This window comes from Falco punctatus, assembly GCF_963210335.1.
Source record: "Falco punctatus genome assembly, chromosome: 2".
NCBI classification, from domain to species: Eukaryota; Metazoa; Chordata; class Aves; order Falconiformes; family Falconidae; genus Falco; species Falco punctatus.
The window spans coordinates 65,480,615-65,504,763 of NC_137581.1; the positions used below are offsets into that span (position 1 = coordinate 65,480,615).

A 24,149-nucleotide genomic window follows, 5' to 3' on the forward strand; every position below is an offset into this window, starting at 1 on the left:
TCCAAAGAAATTCTACTACTGACATGCACATAACTTGATAAAACTTTCTTAATATTACAGTTATCAGAAGTCTGCTTTTTCCAGCACATGCTTCCTGGTTTACAGACAGTATGTATTACATTCTAAGATTCCAAGCATCAGCTTCACAACACAGCAGGATTTTCAGAAGAGTCACATGCATTACTCACATTTTTTACTGCATCGGCATATTTCTGCTCATTAAAATAGTCATAGAAAGTAGCCATGTAGGATTCCTTGAAATTGGCCTGAAATACAAAGTCAAAATCATGCATATTATAATCCAGTTTATACAGAAAATATTATTGTAAACAGCAGTAGGCCATGAAGCAAGCCACCGCAGATAAAAGGGTGGGTTTTTTTCTGGGCAGAGGTAAAATAAGCAAAGCACTACTTTCATGTTGTACAGCACACATTCAGTAGTACTGAATTTTTATTTCGGAAAGGTAGTAGAATGCATTTCAATGTTCAGTTACCACAGTTAATAATGCATTCTTCCAAAGGTTCAGACTTCTGCTTTGACTTTTAATCTTGGTCCTAAAAGAAGCTGACAAAACGTGTGAGAGAAGGAATTCTATTGTCTTGAAGGATTTGTGGTACAGATTAATCTCCAGTTGCCTGTGTGAATCCTAGCCAGACCACCAGCGACCCCAAATTATCACCAGATACAGCAGTGTGGTGCCTTAGGTACACAAGTTTTATTTCAATCAAACATCCAGTGCGTGGGCATCTAGATCTAATCTCACCACTGACTGGCAGAAAACTGAACTGGTATTAAAGACAAGCACAGCCCATCCCCTTACTGGGAGATTCTTCTCAGCTGAGCTTTAAAACATTGAGACAGTCTGTAAAGCCCGGCAGAGCTGCTATCATATATCAGAGGCAAGCAGAGAACTTCACGGGTTTTCCTGATCACAATCTTTCTTCCAGAAGAAAGGAACGAAAAGACCTGGAACAGACTTCTAGGTTGGTCACACAATTTTGCTTTACCGAAATCTAGTTCGGATTAAGGCAGATTTAGTTCTCCTGTAAGCATGAGAGGCTTATAATCAAAGCAAACATAACCAGTTTTGCATAAGCCTGGTGCAACTCAAGCATTTTAAAGGCTTAATTACAATCAGTAATAAAGATTTATAAAAAAAACCCACAACCACTTTCCTAATTAAGCCTTTAAATGAAAATGGCATACTTACAGATTTAGATTTTGATAGACTGCCTAAAGTTTGAATGGTTTTAGAGATAAGTGTCAAAGTTCGAGAAGTCTGCGGATCCTAGGAAAGAGAACAATATTATATAGACTAGCAATTTAACATATGGAATAGAGTAAGGTAAACTAAATTTTTTCTTTAAAGTAACATAAAAGTAGGAAAGACCCAATAAAACACTACAGGAAAAAAAAAATATTTAAAGGCTTTTGACTCTTAAGCCATCATGCTTCACAGCTGCCCTATTGCTCTCCAGAGAACCAAGGGCAATCACTTGCAGAACAAAACCAGAGATTTCTATCTTGAAGACTGTCCGGATCCTCCCCACTCCCAATAAGAACAACTACTAAAAGTCTTGGATAGTTGCTTAACACCCAAAACATTTCTAGCGTTGCTGACAATCAATCCAGCATTAATGTCATGTGGCAAAAACGAAGCAGTGACCATCTTTTCCACAGCATCTTAGATCATCTGCCTTGTTTGTCCTTAAATTTCACTGTTCCTCCCACACACAGCCATTCAACATATGTTTATATCCAAGATAGACACAGCAGATCTTCTAACTAACAAAGGTACTCCTAAAGGCTATTAAAAGAATTGAAGAAAGAACCTTGATAGACAAGACTATGGTGACAAAACCATACACATAGCTAGAAAAAAGCGATACAGTACTTACTGGATGGTGTGGTGTAAGCTGAAAGAGGTTGGGAGAAAGAATGGCAGGGGCAAAGAATCTCAGGAAAATAAAGCTGCTGACAGCTGTATACCTCACATCTAGGTCACCTATTTAAAAAAAAAAAAAAAAAGAAAAAAAAAGACCTCTACTCAGCATTTCACCAATCCTTGTTAAAAACCTTCTGAAATTATTAAATGCCTTCAGAAAGCTAACTCAAGCATGTACTGAAAATGTATATATTTGCGAGTTACAGGATTAACTGATAATGCAGGATTTGGAACCAGAGATCAGCCAGCATAAACCAAGGAAATGTCAATGACAGCCTTTTAAAGAAGTGAATTCATAACACAGGCTACAAGGAGAACATCATTCACTTTTCTACCACACAGGGAATTTCATGCAAACATCTACTATTCCATCTATGCAAGTAATGATGAATAATTTACATGGTTTATGAAATGTTCAGCACAGAGGCCAGCTCTCAGTTATCTAGTTATAGCCCTGAGCACAAGTGCTGTACAGACTCTTAATATATCTATGCCAGCTGGCAGTTACAGGAAATAGATTTTATTTTTTTTTTTACATAAAATAAAAGAGAATAACAGCACAATCAATGGCTTTCTGCTTAAGCTTCTCTACTGTGAAGTAACTGTTCAAAAGCTGGACTTGTATTACTCGCTCTAAAACTTCCTTATTGTAATATGCTTCCCTTCAAGAAAATATACAGGTTGCTTGTTTTGCTCAATTCCCGGTTTATATTGCCTGCTTATTCTCACAGATCCAAAACAACTTTTGGGAAAGTTGTTTTCAGGAAGAACTATCTCTTGACATACAGAAAAACTCTGCATCACACAGGCCTCCTCGGCAATGAGCTTGCAATAACTCCAGTAACTTACAGACTGGCCTTTATTACAGGTAAAGTATGAGCAGAAAATGATTCAGCTGCATGGAGCCTTCAGAATGAGCCATTACAAAAACCTGAACATTTGAAAACCGAGTATGCTTTGCAAATATTGAAACCATAAATATATACAATCATAACACTCTTAAAATACTGTTTTCCTCTGAAAGATGTTTAAAGAAAACTCATACAATACATGTTCTTTATGGAATGAATAACCAAGGAAAAAAAAGCATTAATACACACTCCAAATGGCGTTTTGGATATGCTACTGTTCAATTACTACATACATCATGGACTGTGCAGACTGCTAGACAACACCTACACTTAAAAGCTATTAGTGATGTAAAACAAAACACTATCTAGAAACTCACCTTGAAAACGTTTGGCAGCTGATTCTCTCAATGAAAAGAAAATATCGCACATCACTGTAGGGCAGCTTACACCCGATTTTGTAATTACAGCAAAAATGCGATCAACATATTGTCTCAGATTCTCCTAAAAAATGCAATAACAATGACAAAATTAGTATAATTTTCTGCTGTGGAAAGTGGTACTGTTCCTGGTTTTATTCACGGCCTGTGGCATCAATAAAAGATTCTCACTTTCAACATGATATACTTGCAAAACAATCTCACACTATACTCTCTTTGGCAAATGCACAGATTCAAGTACAAGAGTAAAAATATTTCTATCAAAACCAAACATCAAGTGATATGGCTGTATGGCACAGCATTCCTTTTCGTAGCACCATTTTCTATGTCACCATTAGATCCACTGGCTAAGTTATCCTCATCCTCAGGGGTCGGGGGAGAGGTGATTAATATTATACATTATTATATTAAGCATAATGTAAAGCTGTTGTAAAATAATTACAACAGTTTGCGGTGTTAAGAAAGCTTTCAATGTATTCTAAGGAATGACAAAATTATTTGCAATGTCAAACTGAGGACCTCAGTTAAACTTGATAGTGTAAACAGATATTGTATCTTCCAAATCTAATGCATACCCTGTTATTTTCCAGGTTTTCACCATCTTTTAATTTCACAGGATCAATTTCACAAGGTTTATGGCCCTGGCAGATCTAGAAAAAAAAATACAGTGAACAATACATTAGTTTACCTTCAAGCAGAAAGAGTTTTGCAAAAAGCATAATTTGTTAAGTTTTTTGAGGTAGAAGGCAAAAGCCAACTTTATAAATCATATTTTCCTCTTTTGACAAAGCATCAAAGGTGAATTACATTGTTGGGGTTTTTTTTCCCAAAAAGTAGCACTAATTTGCTCTACTCTTTCCTTCAACTGAAATGAAGAGCCGTCCTTTAGATTCTCCCAAACAAGGCTGTTCAAGAAAAGTCCTATTTTGCTAAACCAGCAAACTTTGAAAGTATATCTGTATTCTTTAAAAACTTGCCATTTTCTTATGAAACATTAAAACAACAGCTAAAGAAACTGTCAAATCATTTAAAGGAAGTCTGTGGTCTGAAAGTAGTGCCCAATTACTGCACTAAAATACCCACACCCACCATTCTGGACTGGATAGATAATAAACCATTGTGACAATACATGCTTCACATTCACAGTTATCTAAAAACAATTTTATTCCTTTATACCCACGGGATTAAATGTATTACTTATAGCTTCCCAGCAACTTTCTGCTGTATATATTATTTACTCATTTAAGTTATTACTTTACTTATTTCTCAAAACCAATAAATGTTAGGTTTTTTAAAACAGAGTAATTTAGTGAAATAAATGGAAACTTTCCTTTTCTTTTCATACAATCCAACTGTTTCTGAATTGCGTGACTCAGCTGTGGCTAAACTAACACACAGGACTTTAATGTAGAAACAGGCTCCTAAGCATTATTCCTACAAAGTCATCTTTAAATGGGAAGGAATAAACAGTATCCGTTCCCTGAAGGCCTTCTACAATGACATTTTATCAAATAATCAGTCTAAACTGCTCTTACCTCATCTATAATTGGCTTTAGTGTAACTTGCAGATAATGCATCCCTGCCAGTTTCATTGTCTCGTCAATGCACTTGGAAGTTAATGAGTTTCCTCTGAAAATGGTGTTTGGATCTCTGGAAGTGAACAATTTTCCGTAATTTAGTTTCTTTGTAATGAACTGCTAATATATGGAAATAAACGAAGCAGTGAAAGGTGACAGAAATCTGGGTTTGAACGCACAAGCAAAAACTCTCTTTGACACCAGCCTGCCATGAACTGCAGTCACATAGCATTTAGTGGCCTTCCACAAAAGCAGTAGTCACGGTAAATCCAGGACTACACGTTTTCTTCTTTGTGTTAGCACAGTGTGCTCAGTGTACCATCCAAACAGACAGCAACATGCAGGCTCAAATCAAAGAGGTTTACAATGTAAAAGGGGGGGAAATGTGCCTGTTTTCACGTGCTATTGAACAGCATTGAGTAAGCGAAGGAGGCAGTGATTTTAGTCTCACAACAACACTGGACATCACACGTGACCTACTATCTTCTACAGAATAAGTACTTGTAAGCTGGGAGGGAGATGAAAACACGAGGTCCAATGACATAGCAATCTTTTTTAAGCGACTTACAGCACTGTCCTGTGATAACAGTGCAGATCCCAATTCTACCCTGAGTACTGTGTGGATAGCTGATGCCATGCAGACTCTCACGTTTTTCTGAAAAGCCACTTGCACAGAATTCTTCTTGTACTAGACACATGGCCACTGTAATTCCTTAAGCTTTAGCTAGCTGCACTATTGTGTGTACTTTTTCTTTTTAGTATTACTTGCATTTTGAGAATGCAAGTAATTCCATATTAATCTTGTACCTGCAATTCCCTGTATAGTAATTACCGTTATGCAAATAGGTACCTAATCAACAATCTCATCTACAACCCTTATGATCAAAACCTGTGCTTACTGACAGCAGATCAAACTTGGATATGAAGTTATTTGCTTGTTCTTGTACACACAAGAACGTCTTTTCTGTTGTTTATAGCTTACTACAGTTTTACCTGTTTACAAGCTGCGAATAACAGGATGAATTCCTTTGCTGGTTTTATCATTTTGTTTCACAAAAAAGTAAGCTCACTGCCTGTTACAAATGCCAGAAAGCCCTGAAAACAAACACCATCTTTGCTGTTTTATCACAGAAACATGACTGACTGGGGAGCAGCAAATTTCCTCACACTGCAGCAACCAACCTGTTTTATGCAACCTGCAACACGGAGAAAATACACCTGCCTATAGGAAGGAAAACACTCTATCCCTCTCTCTGAAAAAAGCCACCCCACACAAAGACTTTATTTTGCGCTGAGGAAGCTGTTACTTTGGAGTCAGTATCTGTCATTCCCCTTCACTCCCAATTGTCTCTTCTACTGTCAGTCAAGAGCAAGACTACATAGCCACAAGGTTTGTGGCAACAAATGTTCTTTAGGACCTGCCTGGCATGAATAATACATCTCACACTACTAAACTGCCAGGCCACCAATAAGTCAAAAAAGGGACTTTTAAGAAGTGACCAGGAAAAAAAAAACTGTTTTCTGCTATCCACTGCCAGATCCAACCCCATCTTTGTTCCTCAGCCCTCTAACTGGAAAGATTAGGCACACAGCTTGCCTTAAATATTCATGATTAGGAAGAAACTTGCTTTCTGTTTTGAACAAATTCAACAAACACTTCTATTCAGCACTAGATGATTTATTAGCACACTATAAAGCTGAAATGATTTCATATGAATAGTTGAAGGTGATGCAGGATCAAATATAATTAAGACTGAGAAGACTGAAAATCCCTCCTTTCAGACCTTACAATAGTCTTGCAAGTGTATTCAACAAAACATGGGAATTCCTCCTAAAATTAAACTCGCCAGAACAGAGCAGTGAAATGCATTTATAAAGAACTCTGCCACTCAGCTGGCAGGAACAGGAACAACTCCACCATTGCCATTTGAAATTACACATAATTCCAGAAATTGAGTGGAGGATCCCAACACTAGCCAATGCAGAGTAGGTATGTTTGATAGAAATTTCTTTTTTGGTACTTACTGAGTTCTCTTCACTTCAGCATTCGCAATGGCACTTATGAAAGGCACAATTCTGCCATAGTGTAAGAAAAGCCTGACAAGAGGTATGGCTGCTTCCTGTTTTTCTCTGCAAACTTCACCTAAAATGTGTGCAGCTGATGCTGAAACAGGCTGAACAGTGGAAACAAATAAAAACTTAGAGATCTTTCCAGAACATGCATCCTTTCTTTCTCTTCCCATTAGCTCCTTAATGCAGAACCCCACACAACAGTTGCAATGGCCAGTTACCCAAATATGCCTGCACATAACCTGGGTGGGTGTTACGTTCCAGTTCTCGTTGGCTGTAAGTTCTGATCGCAAGAGGGCAGCAATTTAAAAACTATCACAGTTCAATCCCCTGCCCCGGCCCTCCCCCCGTTTTATAATAGCTGTCTTTTCACTGAGTGTCACTGTTGCCCGGGAAGCAAGTGAAGAGGAAGAACTCAAACCCTCCTCAATTTCAAGCCACAGTAAGTACAGAACCCAGTGCTTGTACTGAAAAAATGAAAGCACTGTTACAAGTGCTAAAAGTACATACAATGGCACACATGGTTCAACCCTTTGACGTTTCAGGAGCAATTCTTGGTTTGGGTTTGTTTTTGGTTTTTTTGAATTATGCAAGTAAACCTATTATTCCTCTCCAGTAAAGGAAAAACCAATTGATCAAACTGAAGTTTACTTTGCATTTTCACATGTAAAATTAGAAAGCCACGGAGAATAGGCTGCTGCCAAAACCACTGGTTCCTGGGTGTGCCTTCACCCACCATACTGCATGCAGATAAAGATCTTCTCTGCAAGGACTGAAAACAAGCACCAGGGATATGCAGAGCTTAACAAAGCCCTCAAGTCTGAAAAGGAAGAAACTGAAGTCTGGTAATTACACAACCACTGTGCCAGCAAGATAGTGACAAATATTTAGAGACCCCTGTGAGGATGATCTGCAGGTAAACAACAAGTAGGGCAAGCAAATTACCTCCACATCTGCAGATTTTAGCAGGATGTCTCTAAGTGGACTGTAATAGTCTGAGGAAAAAACATGGTCCTCTGTGTAAACCACGTTTAATCTTAAGGAGCCAAGGTCATCAGGTTTCAATGACTTGTTACCATTATCTCTGGGCTGCAGGAAATACCTGATATGCAAAAAATAAGACAGAAAGTTTGTGCTGAAACACAACATTATCTCAGGCTACACATAAACATATAATAAATGTACAGATACATGCAATACTTTATATATACATGTACTGAATTATTGAGAGTTCTGAATCAGGCTTTTAATTAAGTTTGCCAGTCTATTTTGCACCATCTGCAACATGGGAAGTTCTGATCATAAAGATTTATGTAGCTATGATTAAAAACCCACACACTAAAACTACAGCACTGCTATGAACTGCAGTAAATATCATAAAGCCAACATATTAAAACTCCCACATGCAATACAGAGGCAGACTGAAATCTCTAATCACATTATCAAAACTTCTTGTTCTTACATTTGCTAAGATTACTTTGGCTTGCTTACAAAAACAGATACAAATTAAATCCATTTAAACTTTATCACATAGCAGTAATTACTCTTAAGTCTTCAAGCAGACATATGTTTCTACTTATTCTCCAAAAGAAAAATGTCAAATACCATGCTTCGTAAGAACTAGACTGTCGGAGAAATTTCAAAGGGAGTCTCAGTTCTCCTAGAAACTCGTCTCCAAACTTCAAGTTACTAGCATTCCAAAGATCAACTCTGTAATAAAAACAAATAATTTAAAAAGGTTAATAATAAATAAAAAATTGAAACCAAACAATCCCAACCTTGTTTTCAATTTGTTTGTTTTTTCCCCTCCAGGCTGGGAGTTAAAAAGTCTTGAAACTGTACAGCAGTGGTTTCCAAACAGTAAAGAGACAACCTTACCTTAGATTTCTGGATCCTTGCAACTTGCCTCCATGAAACATCAGTGGGGAAAATAAAAAATAAAATCACCTAAACTACCTTTCCCTAATCCATACTGTTTCCACGGTTGGTAAAGATTCACGACTGCTTGGCTATCCCAGAAAATGGAAAAGTACAGGTAAAATGCATACCAGGGGAAAAAATGCAGAGATACTGAAGGACCCCATGCTGTCAGTCCCAGTCTAATTTGGGATTACTAGCAGCTAAGCAGCAGCTTTACAGAGTTAGGCTGAACGTCTGCTCAGTCCCTCCCAGTGCTGCAGCTCCTGGGAAGATTCACCGTGTCAGGCCTACAAATTTCTTGCACCTAAACTACTCCTGTACAGGTACTCAAAACCTTAGGACAGCTCTACCACTCCATGTAATCTGTGTATTGACTGATGCCTACACAATTTCTGGCACTCAGTCCTTCGTGTTTGGGAAGTCCTGGTATGTATTTCTAGATGATACTTTCTTCCTTTTCACATGCTCTTTAACATTAGGATGTAAACCAACTGCACTGAGACTCAAAGCAGAAGTACTGGTGTCTAACCTGGCATTTGTAGATAAACGCTACAACACCCATCTTGAAGCAAGGGTTTCAAACTCCAAGGTAATTGTTTCTGTATATATTTTGAGGTTTCCCCCGAGAGGCATTTTTATTTTAAAACAAGCTCAGCTGAGAATTTTGCAGCTAAGTGATAGTCAGAATGCACCTTAAACCTTTGGGGGGGGGGGGGGGGGGGAAGATATATGGGACACAGGTTTTCAAATAATAGGTTTTCAAATAATGAAGATTTTTAGAAGAGCAACTTGAATTTGGAGAAGGCGCAAAGCCATCCTACCACGGACATGCATACACAACCTTCCTAGTCTCAAGCAAGTCACACTAGGCTTGTCAAGGAATGGATGTTGATAGTGCTGTTAAAGGTTTATCCTACCTTATGCAAGCGCAGAGGATGTCACTGTTAAGTCCTCTGAGCCTTGCAACAGTGTCTTATGCATCAAGTTTCATACACTAGATATACCATCAGATCACACTGCATGCCTGCTGGGTAAAGTTCTTCAAACTGATATTTTGACAGTATTTCTGCAGGGCAAGAATTCCCCAAAAGGAAAAAACTCTGAAAAGCGAGCCTCCTCTCTCCCTTACCAATATCTGGCTGGCTACTATCTTGCCAACTAATTCAGATAGCTAACAGCAGCTTCAGGAGGAGAAGAATCCTTTGAGAAATTTATTTATACATAGTCAAACTTACCATTTACCAAATATTTACAAGCAATTTTTTTTCTATTTTATCCAAATTCTTTCAAGATGCCCACGATCAATAACTCCTTCAAACATATGCAGCCAAAGGATGTTCCCCAACAGCAACTTAAGTTACAGGAAAAAACAGTGCAAAGGACCTGTAGGAGAGGAACTAACTACCCAAGCTAGATCTCACACTACACAGTAAACAAAGCATGCATGCAAATTCTGAAATTATTGTTTTGTGCACTTGGAGTACAAATCATAAGCAGAATTTTAAAAATCATAATACACAAACTTCAGGGACTAGAAGATTACCATTTCCTGAGCTTTTTAAAAGGCAAAGTTATGGCAAGTGTTATTCTGAAACCAGTCAGACTGTAGTCATAGAAAGAAAGAAACAGCAGAGAGGGGGAGGAGAAACAATGAATGCACCAGAACATCTGGTCCCTAAGTGTTGATATGCCCTGCCTGCAACTTCCTACACCCACTCAGAAAGAGAAACTTTCATAGCTTTAGAGAGAAACCATGAGAGACTAAGTCTCCTCTTTACCCTGTGGAATGGTATTTTTCTCAGGAGAGAAAAAGAAAACAAACCCCAAACCCCATAAATTGTATGATCCGTCCAGAGGGCACGGGGGCAATCTAACTGACTAAACCGACTGGAGGAAGTGAGCGGGGGTGGAAGGGGAACCTGAGATGGAAACAAAAACACTCTGTCCTATAGGGGACAAAACCTCTGAGCAGAGTTTGCCCAACCAAGACTAACACTTGATCTGCTTTTGTCTATTATTTAGAGTGCTTAATCTTTTCCCAACTATTTTGTAAGCCTCCTCACAAATTATTCATCTTTACCACACTGCGATGTGTTGGTTTTAAGGAATGGAAGACTTTGCTGAAGCTCAGTTCCACATAAATTATCATTGCCGTCCAGAATTTGTTCAGAAAGTATACTTGGGAAGTAAAATAACCATATAATTTCATTTAGTCCAGCAGTACAAAATAAGCATCAACTAAAATATTAAGCAATGTGTAACCACTGCCCACCAACATCTATGGTCCCCTTTCAGAGTCACAAAACAATCACAGTATCCTAGCTTTCATTTAAAATCAGTTCATGGCTGGGCATCCCGCGTACAAAGACTAGACTGGGACTCCACAGACACTGTTCAGTTGCCCATTCCATCACATACATTCCATGGGATATGGGACATGTTACTTCATACCTGCCTACACCATGCAAAGTTTTGCAGAAATCTAGTCTGGCCCTGGGACTAGGTCATCTGCTGTGCTGCAACACTGACACCACCACAGCAGACTAGCATTGAACCTGGGTCTTTGTTTTCCCTCCTATAAATTAGCCATGGGTTGCCCTTAAACCAGCTACCTTTGCTCTGCCTGATGCAGATGTTCTCAGGGAAACAGAGTACAGCTCACATCTCTCTCACATATGAATAGTTTTCCTTTCCTGTCTCACAGCGCCGTGGCAAACACAAATTCATTAACAGTCTTGTAGTGCTGTGATACTACACTAACAGGCTATGTGAACCAGCAGTTGACCATCAAATTAGAACAGCCCTCATCCATTCATTCATAAACACAGATGCACCTTGCTTGCTGGGAATATTGTTCCCACTTCCTGGTCTCCCCTCCTTTCCTTACAGACCAGGGAATGTTTCGGGAGGTAAGTTCTCACTGCCTCTCTAATGGCAGGAAGAATCTGGGGAGGAAGGGGTTGCCACCATTCTCCCTCAACTTTTCTTCCTCCAAATCCTAGCATAAAGGAAAGGGAAATTTCTCACCACCTGATGCAGATACAGCTATAGTGCATCCAGATCACCAGATGGCTTACTTCAGTCTCTAAGTTTCAATGTATGTGATGGTATGACGCATGTGATACCTTTAGGTTTTGCACCTCCTTCTGTTTCCTATCCACTCCTTCTATTCATCTGTCCCTACAGACACTGTTGACAGACCTTAGCAGGTTTCCGAAAGTACTCTGTGGGTGGCAGGGGGTGAGGTTGGTTTGTTTTTGAAATCAGAGTTGCTTCTTTCCTGTGCAATGGATTTCATATTTATCGTACCCAGTCTTGCAAGAAGAGGTTAAAGTCTGGCAGGCAAAAGAGAAGAGAAACTACTCTGCTGCAGAAAAACTGAGTTCAAGAGTTTCCTTTCAGGGAAGAAGGACCTTATATGGGTTGCTAAAATTAAGTGATAAAATAAAACACGCTAACTGAGAGCATCACAGAGTTTCTGGGCAAACTTGGGAAACTGAGGTGGGGAGGAAAGGGGAGCCCAGACATAAAAGGCTGTACTTAATGACAAACGCACATTAGTATACACACAGTGTATATAGGATACGAAGGAAAATAATAAAGACCTCTCCCACAGCAGAACCATCATATGTAGTCAGATACGATCTACAGAACAGTGGAGGTAAATGAACACACCAATATAATGACAAAGACTCTTTCTGATTTATGAACAGTAAAACCATGCTTGCCATTTGAACACTGAGTCTACTACAAAGTTACACAACTTTGGAAGACAACTTACTAGTATAAAGTGTTTTGTATTACCTAATCTCCATTTTGTCAACTTCATCAACATCTTCAATATCAAAATGAGATTTCTTGTTGTAGCTACTGGGTCTTGTAACCTAATAAAAAGGAGGAAACTTTTAGCAGCTTGATCTGATACAGAAGCATTCCAATGTACAAAGCTGTGGAAGATCACAGCCTTTTACTATTAGCAGTGACTTCAGTCCTGATTCTGAAAACATTCATGCATTTGAATAAAAACATGTTGATTAAACAGATTCCTGACTATACAAAAGTGGTGGTTACACAATCATACACAAGAGTAACTACATACTCCATATTTTCTTTCAGAGAAAGGACATCTTTAATATTACTACAGTACTTTCAGTTTACATTAACAAGAAAAAAATCATGGAAAGGAGTATCACTTTTATAATCCATCTAGGGAAATAAAAGGGCAATTAATAATTGGGTTTTAAATACAGCTGTACAACAGATGCCCTGAGGCACCCTGAAGCAGGGGGTGGGGAACCAAAACCACCCTTAAGAACATTTTACAGTGGATCCAATTAAAATTGGCATGCTCTGCCTGTCTTGATATCCTGCCCATGCCCATACAAAAAAATACTAAGCAGATCAATTGTCCAAGAGATGCTATCCTATGTTACACATATCAAAACATAGAACCAGGGGCACAGTTCACCAGTCATATTTACAAGACTGATAAATAGCAAGGCATGGACAGAAAATAATGGGAAGATAGCTGTAAGTGTAAAGCATTACAGCAAAAAAAGGTTTTGTGCAAACATTTCTTAAAATTTATTTTCTAGCATGATTTTAAAAATACTTTGATGGTTTTATTTTTGCACAGTGTATCAGAAACTTGAGAAAAAGGTTACCCCACCCAGCTGAAACCACATCAGGAACTGATCAAATGCAAGTATGTATGATGTGTGGGTTCAGCTCTTGGTTGCACACAGAAGCTGAACTTTACTGTAGGTTTATATACGCTTGTGGCTTAATACTTCCCACTCACAGAAACTGGCTTTTATTGTAAACTTGACTTCTCGGTTGTATATTGTACGTCAGATGCAGATGGTAGAAACAAGGGAGGCGAAGATAACAGCTGCACAAGTGGAGAGGAATCGGAAAAGAATCTTCTAATATGGGATAAAGAGCCTTCTGTGTTTGTGTATGTCTAAGGCAGGCACCATTTTCAAGGCAACACATAAAACTAACAGGTACTAGCAGCACTGGAGACAAAACCCTCCAGACTAACTGAATCAAATGCACCTGTAAGCCTAAGAGCATGGCAGGTTTAAATACAGCCCACAACTTCTGTAGCTCAACACAAATTTTCTCACTCTACCCTTGCAACAGTCTTCAGTGTGGCTTCAAGAAATTAAGCTATGTAACTGAAAACATTTTCTACTACCGTTGTGAAGCTAATGGTGTAATTTTTCATAAGGAAGCAAACTTTTAAGTATTTTATGTAACACAAGTTGTTGAAATTATAGCATAGGTGTAACTTATGACACATACCTTTTAAGTAACACTTTCCTGAGAAGTTTTGCTGGAGTTTGCATGCACGAGGTCTCTCTGTTCACCTGTATGACTGCTTAGTGTGCAGATTAATACAGCTCAAGAGTGGTATTCCTAAAAAGATGGCTTATGAAGTCCATCCATTCCAAGGATGGAACTGTAGATGAGGGAACTCCCAGTCCACAGTGCTGAACTAGCTGCCACATACCATTTTACAAAAAAGTGGGCACAACTCTGCTCTGCTGTCCCTTTCTTTAGGCAAAGCTGGCAAGCCTTTTATCAGCTGCTCATTATTTTTCAGCACATGCCAGTTTGCAAACAGGTCCCCAGCATTACCATCTTCAGCTCCCATAAGGTGGCCGTTTCCCTGTAGCTGCATACAGAATTCCAAGCCCCCACACCACACTGCAGCTGGAATGGGGGTGAAAATGGCTCCTAACCATTCAGGTACAAGTTTCCCTCATAGCATCCCTTAAATAAGCCCTTAGATCTCCCAAACCAATGATAAACTATTCTCCATTTCGAAAATTAAATCTGTGATTTTTTCGTTGTAGAAAGTAAAGCACCCATTCACTGCCTTTTACAGATCAGTTTCTTCCTTGGAGGCATGGCCAATCGCTGTGCTAGCAGAGTGCAGGAAAGCTGATGAAGCTGTTTGGAAGCAGTAAGTGACATTGCTGTCAACAGCATGAATCTGCAGCTCCACAGGAATAAGAGCAGTCTGTCAGCATGCACCAGCCACAGGTCTGCCCATGTCTCATTAGTGAATGTATCTCCCAGTCATAAAAGTTCTACTGAACCTTGCTCCTTGGAGGCATTTGGCCTGATATGTACTAACTACTCTCAGAATGACATAAATCTGTGATGGCTCTGTCTGCACCAAGGGTAATGTTTATGTTTCAGAGTTCTGGCTGATTCAGATATTTCCCAAGCTCTACTCTTAACCACACAGAAAACATTGTGCTCTGAGTTAGCGTAACAACTGGGGCATGGGCTTGAGTTCAGGCTTTGCTTCCGCTGAGATACTTGCATGCAACCCACCTCTCATCATAAAGGCAAGCTAAGCAAGCCTCCAGCCCCCTCCACGATTCCAGCTGGAAGATGCTTTCTATTTCTCTCCTTCAACTCCCAGCATGGCACCACCTGGCAAGTTCAGTGTTTAAATACCAAATGTTTGCTATTTCTGCAGTACACAGAAGGCTAAGAAATCAGACAGGTGAAGTTTTACGGTTTACAGTCTGAATTCCTGGATTACATTCTCGTTAAAAAGCTTTCACTGAAAGATGCCTCCAGAACTGACTATGTTAAGAATAAGGAAGCCCATTTTAGTTTATTTACATACAGCATCACTCTTGTGTCACTGCCAAAGGCTGCAGCTCTGGGTCAGGTAATGGACTGAAATCCTGGGCAGCCCTGAGTAAACACACTGACACCTTGATGCAGTTTCACCATTCAGTACCATGGGATCTCTCGCCCACCAACGATGGCCATGCAGCACCTCCACAGAGTCTCATGGAGTCAGGCAAGGAGGCTCAAAGGCTCACTGCTACCTAAAGTTAACAATGCAAGGAAGTTATATCCTAGGAAGAGACATGCTGGGTTAGCAGAGGAAAGATTACCTTAGCTATCCTGGCCAAACCTTAGGGTTTCCACCCCTTTGGGCAGTGAGAAAGTGCTCCTGCCAGTAAAGAACTTGCAACATCTGTTCCTCAAAATCCAAATATATGACATAAACAAGAGCACATTTCTGTTGGTATGACAGACTTTAGATTAGTTGGTACAACTATCAGCTTCTAGGCAAAGAGACGGTCATTTGTAGAAGAAGGTGGAAGACAGCAATAAGCCCCGCACTGGCACTGCCAAGAACGGTATGTGCACTTCAGATCCGCACCGTGCAACAGCACTTGTATGGCTCCTCTCTACCCAGCTCTCCTTCCAGATGTGGCTGCCTGTGCCCCTGAACTGATTCAAGAAACCACACCCCAGGTGCCACCCCTATGCCAGCAACAATTTCTAATGCAAATGTGACCCGAATGATGCAAGCTGTACGAGTAGAAAGGGCTTTTTGATGATATGCCAACTGCACTGTACTACTCTGGCTTTTCATCAACTCTTGTTATGCCAGATACGTTCTTGAGGTGTCTCTTGAAATAGAACAGTTAAGCATAGACTGGGACTAAGAGAAAAAGAAAAGAGAAAGATACACATACTTCAGAAGGCAGAATGAAAAGTTTCAAGAGGTATCCAAATTGTGAACACATGCACATATGTGTATGGACACACCACAATTACAGCTAGTCTTGCCAGAAGGAACCAAAATAAGCACCTTCATAAAAGTTATACTTTGTCTTAACTGGACTTGTTGAAAATGCTCTGTATTAAATAAAGCTGTAGAGCTTTCACCCACTTGGAGGAAAGGCACTGGTGTTGCAGCAGACTGGCAGACAGCCAGAATATCCAGTTTTAAGTGTATTTTTCCTCTACAGTTTTCAGTATTCCTAGGAGATAACCTTCCTCCCATTGACTAGGAAGACAGGGTGGAGCAGATATGAAAACACAGGCTAAAAAAAAAGAACAATTTTGGGTTGGTTTTTGGTTTTTTTTTTAAATCCCATTTTTAACTGTCCTTTTTCAAACCTCTTCTGGGGTGAGTTGAGATGAAGCATAAAGCCTGTTGCCCAGAAGAGCCCACCTTGAAGCTTCTCCTACAGAGCACCTGAGCTGAAGCAATATAGTGCTCCTTCAGCAGATAGCTAGTCTGATCCTGGGTACTTCTTCCCCCTGTACCATGCTTGAAACAGTCTTCAAAGACGACAACTGGCACAACATGGAGCAGGATGCTGTGCCAACAATCTACAGTATAGTATTTCAGCTTATCACCCGTTCCTTTGAAATACCAACCTCAAAATAAAACACTTCATCAAAATGTGGATTGTTGGTCTTCTTTTTAACTTTAGTCTTTTTGGCTTCTGATCTGAATTAAGGAAAGAAAAAAAAAAAAAGGTAAGAAACAACATTAGCAGAAGTGTGATCCTAGAACAGAGCCACTGAAGAAGAAATAGTCATTCACTTGATTTATCTGTGTGGCTCCAGCATAGCAAGGCACACACACTCGCACACATTTAAGACAAGGATCTTCTGCGTGCCTATGTCTCTGAAGTGGCAGTAATCACAGTTTGTTACCCTCTCTTAAACACAAGTCCTTGAACCCTGATTCTGTCTCTTGCTTGATCCAGCAGAACCTTCTATCTGTACAAAGCAACTGGCAAGAACAGGGCTCCAAGCGGCAGCATTTGGAGGATGGTCTCAGTCTTGATGTGACTCAAAAATCTCTCATACCCTAAATGCACAGGAGGAGACAGGAAGACTAACATAGCTATTTCTGTGTTTTATATTTTATAATCCTGGCCTGAGGAATCAATGAATGCTTTTCAGTGGTGTTAAATGATCAAAAAGACCAGAATGATTTCCTCAGTAAGAATATTTTTATTGCTCTATTACCACCCTTTTCCATGCAGCCCCAACAGCACCTAGTTAGGGTTACGTTGGTGAATTACAATGAGCAGTACTAAGCACAAGTCTCTTCATCTGTACTGCTCTGTAGGACACAAGACATGGCAGCCCTCCTTCAAACCACCCGCTGGGCAAATAGGCCTGACAAAGTTCAGCGCTGCCCATTCATCCTCTATGGCCAGTGCCATCTGCCTGCGCCTACCTTTTAGAATACAGACATCTAACTGCTTGGTATTGGGCTAGAGCCAACCAAGGCACTTCTCAGAGGCCAGCCAACAAGCTGTTTGATGATTTTCAAATGTTACGAGCCTATGCTTGATTTGTTCTTGTTACCTACAAGTGAAAAGCTCAGTGTTGTCCTGTGTCACCAATCTTCCCCTACAGCTCTGCAGGCATAGATAAAACAGACACAGATGGAGAGGTGCATCAGCCATGTGGAAAACTGACCTACTAATCCTTTCATCCCAGAATCTATCCCTCATTTCTCATGCAGCAAAGCTGCTTAGATAGCTTGTAACCGCTTATATTAACCGGACAACTCTATGTATTCTTTTACAGAGGTCAAGTAAAGCTGGGTCTAATTCCCAGTGCTGCTACAGGCTTCCTCTGTGACCTGAACCGGCCAGTCCACCAAGTATACAATGTTTTCCCATCTGTAACACAGGCATAGAAACATTTTGGTTGGGAGGTCTGCTGGCTGTGTAAGTACAAATCACACAATAAACAGCAGCACATTTGTTAAAATGTTTATGCTTGGCATTGCATAAACGCAGCAGAATAAAGCAGCTTTCCTACTCTAAAAAGAGAGGCATTGAAAAATTCAGTGAGGAGAATGATGTACACATTAAGAACATCCCACTACTCCTAGGAGGAGCTGAGAGATAAGAGAGACTAATCGCCTCCAGCACATAGGGCAGATTGCCTATCCTGTCTCATCAGTCACACTTGCCAATCAACCTCTTTACTGATAAGCCCATCTGGGAGGGGACTGGGAAGCAGGATGTAGAACGGGAGGCGATTAAGGCAAGCACAATTATTGGGCAATTACAGAGCGGTGGATGGGAATAAGCTGCATGCTGCTTGCTGGAGATAGAAGGCAAGCCTTCTCCCCCCATCAAAAAACAGACAGGAGTAGGATGAGACTGTGCTCCTTATTCTGAAGCAAAATACATTATCAGTTGTCGTATACTATCCGGACCGGGGAGCGGAGGGAAGCAGACAAAGGTAAGTTTGGACATTCAAGAATACAAGGGTTAGTCAAAAAAAAATCTTACAGTTTCAGTAATAGCCACTCAGTACTATCTGAAACGAGGCTTAAAACATCGAAGTGTACAACTCAAATACACAGCTCACTAACGGCGATAAGGCAGAACACGTCTAGACAAAGATGAACAGTAACAACTAGTCTCAAAGACTCCTCTGCATGCAAGATAAGTATTTGTCAAGAATACATCCTTACAATATTTCCAATAAATTGTTGTAAAACATTATGAATAAGTCATGCTACTAAATCTGATTCTTTGAGGTCACAGCAGAGCTGTTTTGTTTCTAACATGGCACAGACATAAAAGATGAATTCTAGATAAGCAGAAACAAAACAGTGACCTCCAACAGCACAGGAAATTTTTGTAAGAGAACCGGAACATTTAATCCCAAATTTAAACTGAAGAGTATTATGCAGAATCTCATTACTAAAACCTCATTCCAAATTTTATCCATGGTGTAATGTCCACATATATGAAATTATAGGACTAAGCCACCTAGGGCTTTCAATGTACACATTAAATTGCCACACCTTGAGAGTGAAAAGACTAAATATTCACATACAAACATGCGTACTCTGCAAGATGTTGATGTATTCAGCTTTCTCTTTTGCCACTGCCCAAAATCAGGCAATAAATTTGCTCAAAACCTGGCCTCAAACTGTGAGGTGAGAAGATGCACAAATTAAGCCTAACCACAAACTACATACTCCAGCATATTAAAAATATTCAGTGATTATTCAGACCTCTACATAAATCAAAACTGAAACAAGCCTCTAATTACTTATTCTTGTATAATTCAGTAGTTCATACATGCACACACCAACACTTAGCATGTTCTAGTGGTGTCTGAATACTCCCATTCGTCCATCTGAGAATGCAGATGTCTTATAAGCAAAGGAAACACAAACCATCCCTATAAAATGGAAGGTCTTGTATGTGCAGTACTTGCCTGGAGGGTCCTGCTAAGGTAACAGTGGCGTAGGGATCACATTGCCCGTTCACAATGGGCAGCCCTTGGCACTCTAAAACTCTAGAAGAGAAGAGAATGCAGACAAACAAATCAATTAAATGGGAAAAAACCAGAGTGAAAATAAAAGTGATGTATTTTCATCCTGTTCCCTTTCCATAATACTTTACGCTTGGGAATTGAAATGCCACTAAACACAGCCTTTAATTTATACCTAAACTTGAAAACACATTTTGGTCTTAAATACTAACTTTAACAGCGCCAAAAATACTGAGTCAAAAAAGTTACAGAGAACCCTTAACTCAAAGGATTCTTATTACACAAGTACAACAACTTAAGGTTCATGAAATAAGAGTCTGCTGTCAAGATGGGAGCTGTCAGCACATTAAAATTTAAAAAAATTTAAAAAATAAAAAATTTAAAAAAAAACCTCAACAACAACAAAAAAATCCAACCAGGATTTACTTCTATAACAAATGATTAAAAAAATCCACACAGACAGATCCCAGCATCACATTCATGAAGGCCTCAGCGCTTTTGACAAAATTTGGCATGGGCTTATTTGTAAAGGTGAGTTAACTACAGACCAGGAGACAGTATGACACAGCCACCTTTCTCCATAAAACTTCTGAATAGCAAAATGGAAGAAATACACTCAGCAGATCTGCACTGAAGAAGTCAAAGACACACTGAAGGCACAAAATGGAACACATTGGGGTTTGCTGCAAGCCATGGTGCAAAATCTGCCAATTCACCCTTCGTTTCAACATCCCTTTGGAGAAAAAGAAAAAAACTCAACACAACCCCAACAAACAGTGAAAAAGTGTTCATGTTTCGTAAGTTAAAACCTGCTGAGGAATTCAGCACCAATTGGAAACAAACGCAGACAAGGCAGTTGCCAGGACTCTTCCCTCCTGAGACAAGTTCTGCTTCCAACATGTAAGCCTGTTGGGCTGATGCATTTATACAATCGTAACTGGAAAATTTCAGTGAAACAAGCTCTGAGGCTCTTTGGGCAGGTGAGTAGCACTATACTTGCAGTATGAAGTATCTTGCAAGCTTCTGGGTGCTATGAAATCAGCAAGAACAGCAATATCCATTTTACTGCTTACAGTGACAGCAACTTTGATACAAAAAAAAATTAAAAAATTCGATAGAGAAAGAAATCAGTTAACAGACAGTGCTCCACCATTTTATCCACAAAGCAAGTTATTTGGTAACATACGATGTGAAGTTCAAATACAGTTTAACTGCAGACTTATTACTTTGCATAAAGGGAGGAAAAAAATTAATATTCTGTACCAGTACCAGAATTGGTTTTGTACCAGGGGAGGTACAATCTAGAGAGGTTCACACAATCCTAGTAGTGCACAAAGATAGAATATCACACACAGGCAGCTGAAGTGATATATCCGCAGCTGGATTCTCATACCTATGATCCCACAGAATAAAGGCTAAGTAATTGGCTTAGTATAGACAGTCCCCAATAATGCACTCACTCACAAGCTTCTCATTTGCATAGTCCCTATATGCATGGAAAAGCATTCAGTTTATTAACCCAGATGACAACTCATTGCACATTCACTAACACTAGTGCAGAAGAGATTTATGTTCTGTATTCTGGATACTCAAGTGGAATCAGAGATCGAAAGCATAGAAAAAGCTAAGAAAAGTGTGGATTGCATTGGCACTGTGATGCTTCTATTTCTGGACTTCTATTCTTTCACTACAAGTTTACTTTCCACACAGATTTTAGAATTTAGAAGCCTCCCAGATGCCTAGTTTAGCAGGTATCTGGTATTGCAGGCTGCTACCATGCAAACAGCAAAATTCAAGCCATAAATGCTATCCCAGCACCAGCTGGAAATGCAAGTTGCAAGCTTCAGAAACCCTCAACATCAAGCAACACACTACATACGCGATTTAGTTGTCTGAACACATGCATCTAGTGCCATTTGAGATGACTTAACAGTTTCTTCCCCAGTCCCTTGCTGCTGCCTCAGAAACGCAGAAGGTACCCACAGAACATGTGTATTTGACAGCTGAAGGCCTTCTTGGAGGCCTCATAAATAGACTAGATGCCTTTTTTCAAGCAGCTAATTCCTATTTCAAATTCACCCAACCTACCTTACAGAGAAGGTGTAGAATATGTTTTTTTGCATGTGTATTAATACAGGTATTCAAAATTGCAAGAAAAATGCTATTTTTTAAAATTTTTACAAGGCAGAGGAGAACGGAACACTTAAAGGGGAACTTTACAATGTAGCCTTCCGGCAGAGCATCTAGAAGTACAGGAGGAAAAAACTGTAAGTACCAGCAGAAAGCTTTTATGAAGAGGCAGGTCCAGCTTGATTTTCTTATAAGTAAAAGACAGACCACTTTCCTTCTATTGGTCTTTCCACTAATATGACCACATTCACAGCAGAAATATTTTGCCACTGAACTACAACATGACTGCTGGTAATCCTTCTAGTATCTTCTAGGATAGCAGATACAGCCTGGACACATTCCTGTCTGAGCAGAACAATTGTACACGAAGCGTCAGCGTCAGATCTCCCACCCCTTCCACTGCCTCCTTAAGGCAGCCTGGAAGTTCCTTAAAATGAAATAACTCAATGGCTTTATAGCAGTCAGCCAATTTTCTGCTGTTGACAAATGGCTTCCAAGCCAGCTCTCATCCATACAGGAAGAACTACGTGAAACTTAAACACAGAGAAAGCATGTTCAGAGAAAGTATGATTCCTGGTTTAATGAAAGCAGTTCTTTCAAGAATATGCAGACAATAGAAACTGATCCCAGGCAGCATGATCTACACTTGAGGACATGCAGAGTTTATAAATCACTACACAATAAAGTCACAGATGAATTTGAATGACGGAGAGTGTGAAGTTATCCACACAATGAAAAATGCATACCCTAACTATAACATGCAACAATAGGATCTATTTGAATATTGCCACATAGAAGGCTTTTTCACATTTTTTGTGGATAGCCCTCTGTCGTTATCAAATAAACTGTCAGCAAAGTTAAAACGACAAACGGTATCAGCAGCTGGTCAGAGAGAACACAACAATGTAAATCAGTGGGCACCTGCATCTTGCACAGAACATGTGGAGAACAGGATGACTCTAGTTGCTTGCGGCTCTCCCTGGCTTGGAAAACAGAAGTTATCCATTCATAAACAGCTTACAAAATCATGAATGGTGTGAAGAACATTTCCTCACAAAGTAGGAATTAAGGACCACATAATGAAATTACCAGACAGAAGGTTTAAAATAAACAAAAGGAAGTACTTATTCCACACAATGCATAACGGAATTGCAAAACAGTGCCATGCGATGTTGCGGAGGTCAAAAGAATACATGGATTCAAAGCAGGACTACAGAAACTCAAGTATAGGTTTGTAGGCAGCTATTAAAGCTTAACGGCCCAGAAGTCTCCTCCTGCTCAGGAAAGCCCAAACTGCTGATTTAGAAGGGTGTAACGCTGGCACAATCATACTGTATTTGAAGTATCCCTCACCAGCAAATATCAGAAACCATACCAGGCTACACTAGATCGGCATTTAGCACAGTAGGGTAGTTTTTATATTCTCTGGGGAAAAAAACAAAGACAAACAACAAAACACAAGAAAAAAACAAAATACACTGATGTTCTCATGCAGTCACAATGACTTAAGAGTAAGACATTACTTTGTATGAAGTTAGAATAAGAAAAGCAAAAACAACCTTGAAAGAAACAAAATGTGGGAAAACAGGAAACAGACACCAACATAAAACTGTATCCCAAGCCTTTCAGGTAATTTAAAAAGCAGTTATTGTTTAAGGATTCAGAGAAAGCAGGCAAAAAGACTGAAGACTTAGGATTTTGAGGAAGGAAGACTGTCTGGAGAGAGGCTTATTCTGGTTTTTGTATCTAACTAAGCATTGTGGCGAGAGACAATAGAATTTAGCAAGGCACAGGTCTGGTCAGCTCGTGTTAGTCTACCTTCATTAGCTGCAGGAACGGTAATCCTAGAGCTGCTTTCATTATGGCCATTTTCTTTAGTCATGGGAAAGTTGCTAGGTAAATTAACACTCCTCTCTCAACCTGGTACCAAAATACTGGCTTTAATTGGCAAGCAGGAAAAGAGCTAGAACAAAATGACAGCTACTCAGAGATGTGATAAAATGGAGCCTCAGTTCTGCCACATCGGTATCACATTATTAAGACTGACAGTTCATATCTGGATTAGATGAAAAAAATATAGGAAAAGAAATGTATAATAAAGGTATAATCTTGGGGGGGAGGCAGCAT

At 39.6% G+C, this 24,149-nt stretch overlaps 1 protein-coding gene across 10 annotated transcripts in view; it reads right to left on the minus strand.

The window, feature by feature from the left end:
- Window positions 1–24,149, minus strand: part of RASA3 (RAS p21 protein activator 3) — a 179,604-nt gene that overhangs the window by 14,794 nt on the left and 140,661 nt on the right. For 9 of the 10 annotated variants that reach the window (XR_013926372.1, XR_013926373.1, XM_080377413.1 and 6 more), the window contains 12 exons: window positions 19,836–19,916; window positions 17,010–17,082; window positions 12,606–12,685; window positions 8,487–8,591; window positions 7,827–7,983; window positions 6,837–6,985; window positions 4,770–4,884; window positions 3,810–3,884; window positions 3,175–3,298; window positions 1,900–2,006; window positions 1,212–1,289; window positions 189–266 (listed from right to left, as the gene is read on the minus strand). Coding sequence is in view for 8 of the 10 variants with exons in the window: in XM_080377413.1 (XP_080233539.1) it covers window positions 189–266; window positions 1,212–1,289; window positions 1,900–2,006; window positions 3,175–3,298; window positions 3,810–3,884; window positions 4,770–4,884; window positions 6,837–6,985; window positions 7,827–7,983; window positions 8,487–8,591; window positions 12,606–12,685; window positions 17,010–17,082; window positions 19,836–19,916 (1,222 nt within the window). In the remaining 2 variants the exon portion in view is untranslated. Of the gene's footprint in view, window positions 1–188; window positions 267–1,211; window positions 1,290–1,899; window positions 2,007–3,174; window positions 3,299–3,809; window positions 3,885–4,769; window positions 4,885–6,836; window positions 6,986–7,826; window positions 7,984–8,486; window positions 8,592–12,605; window positions 12,686–17,009; window positions 17,083–19,835; window positions 19,921–24,149 lie in introns of those variants that run through there. The other variant, XM_080377412.1, reaches the window with a different exon arrangement.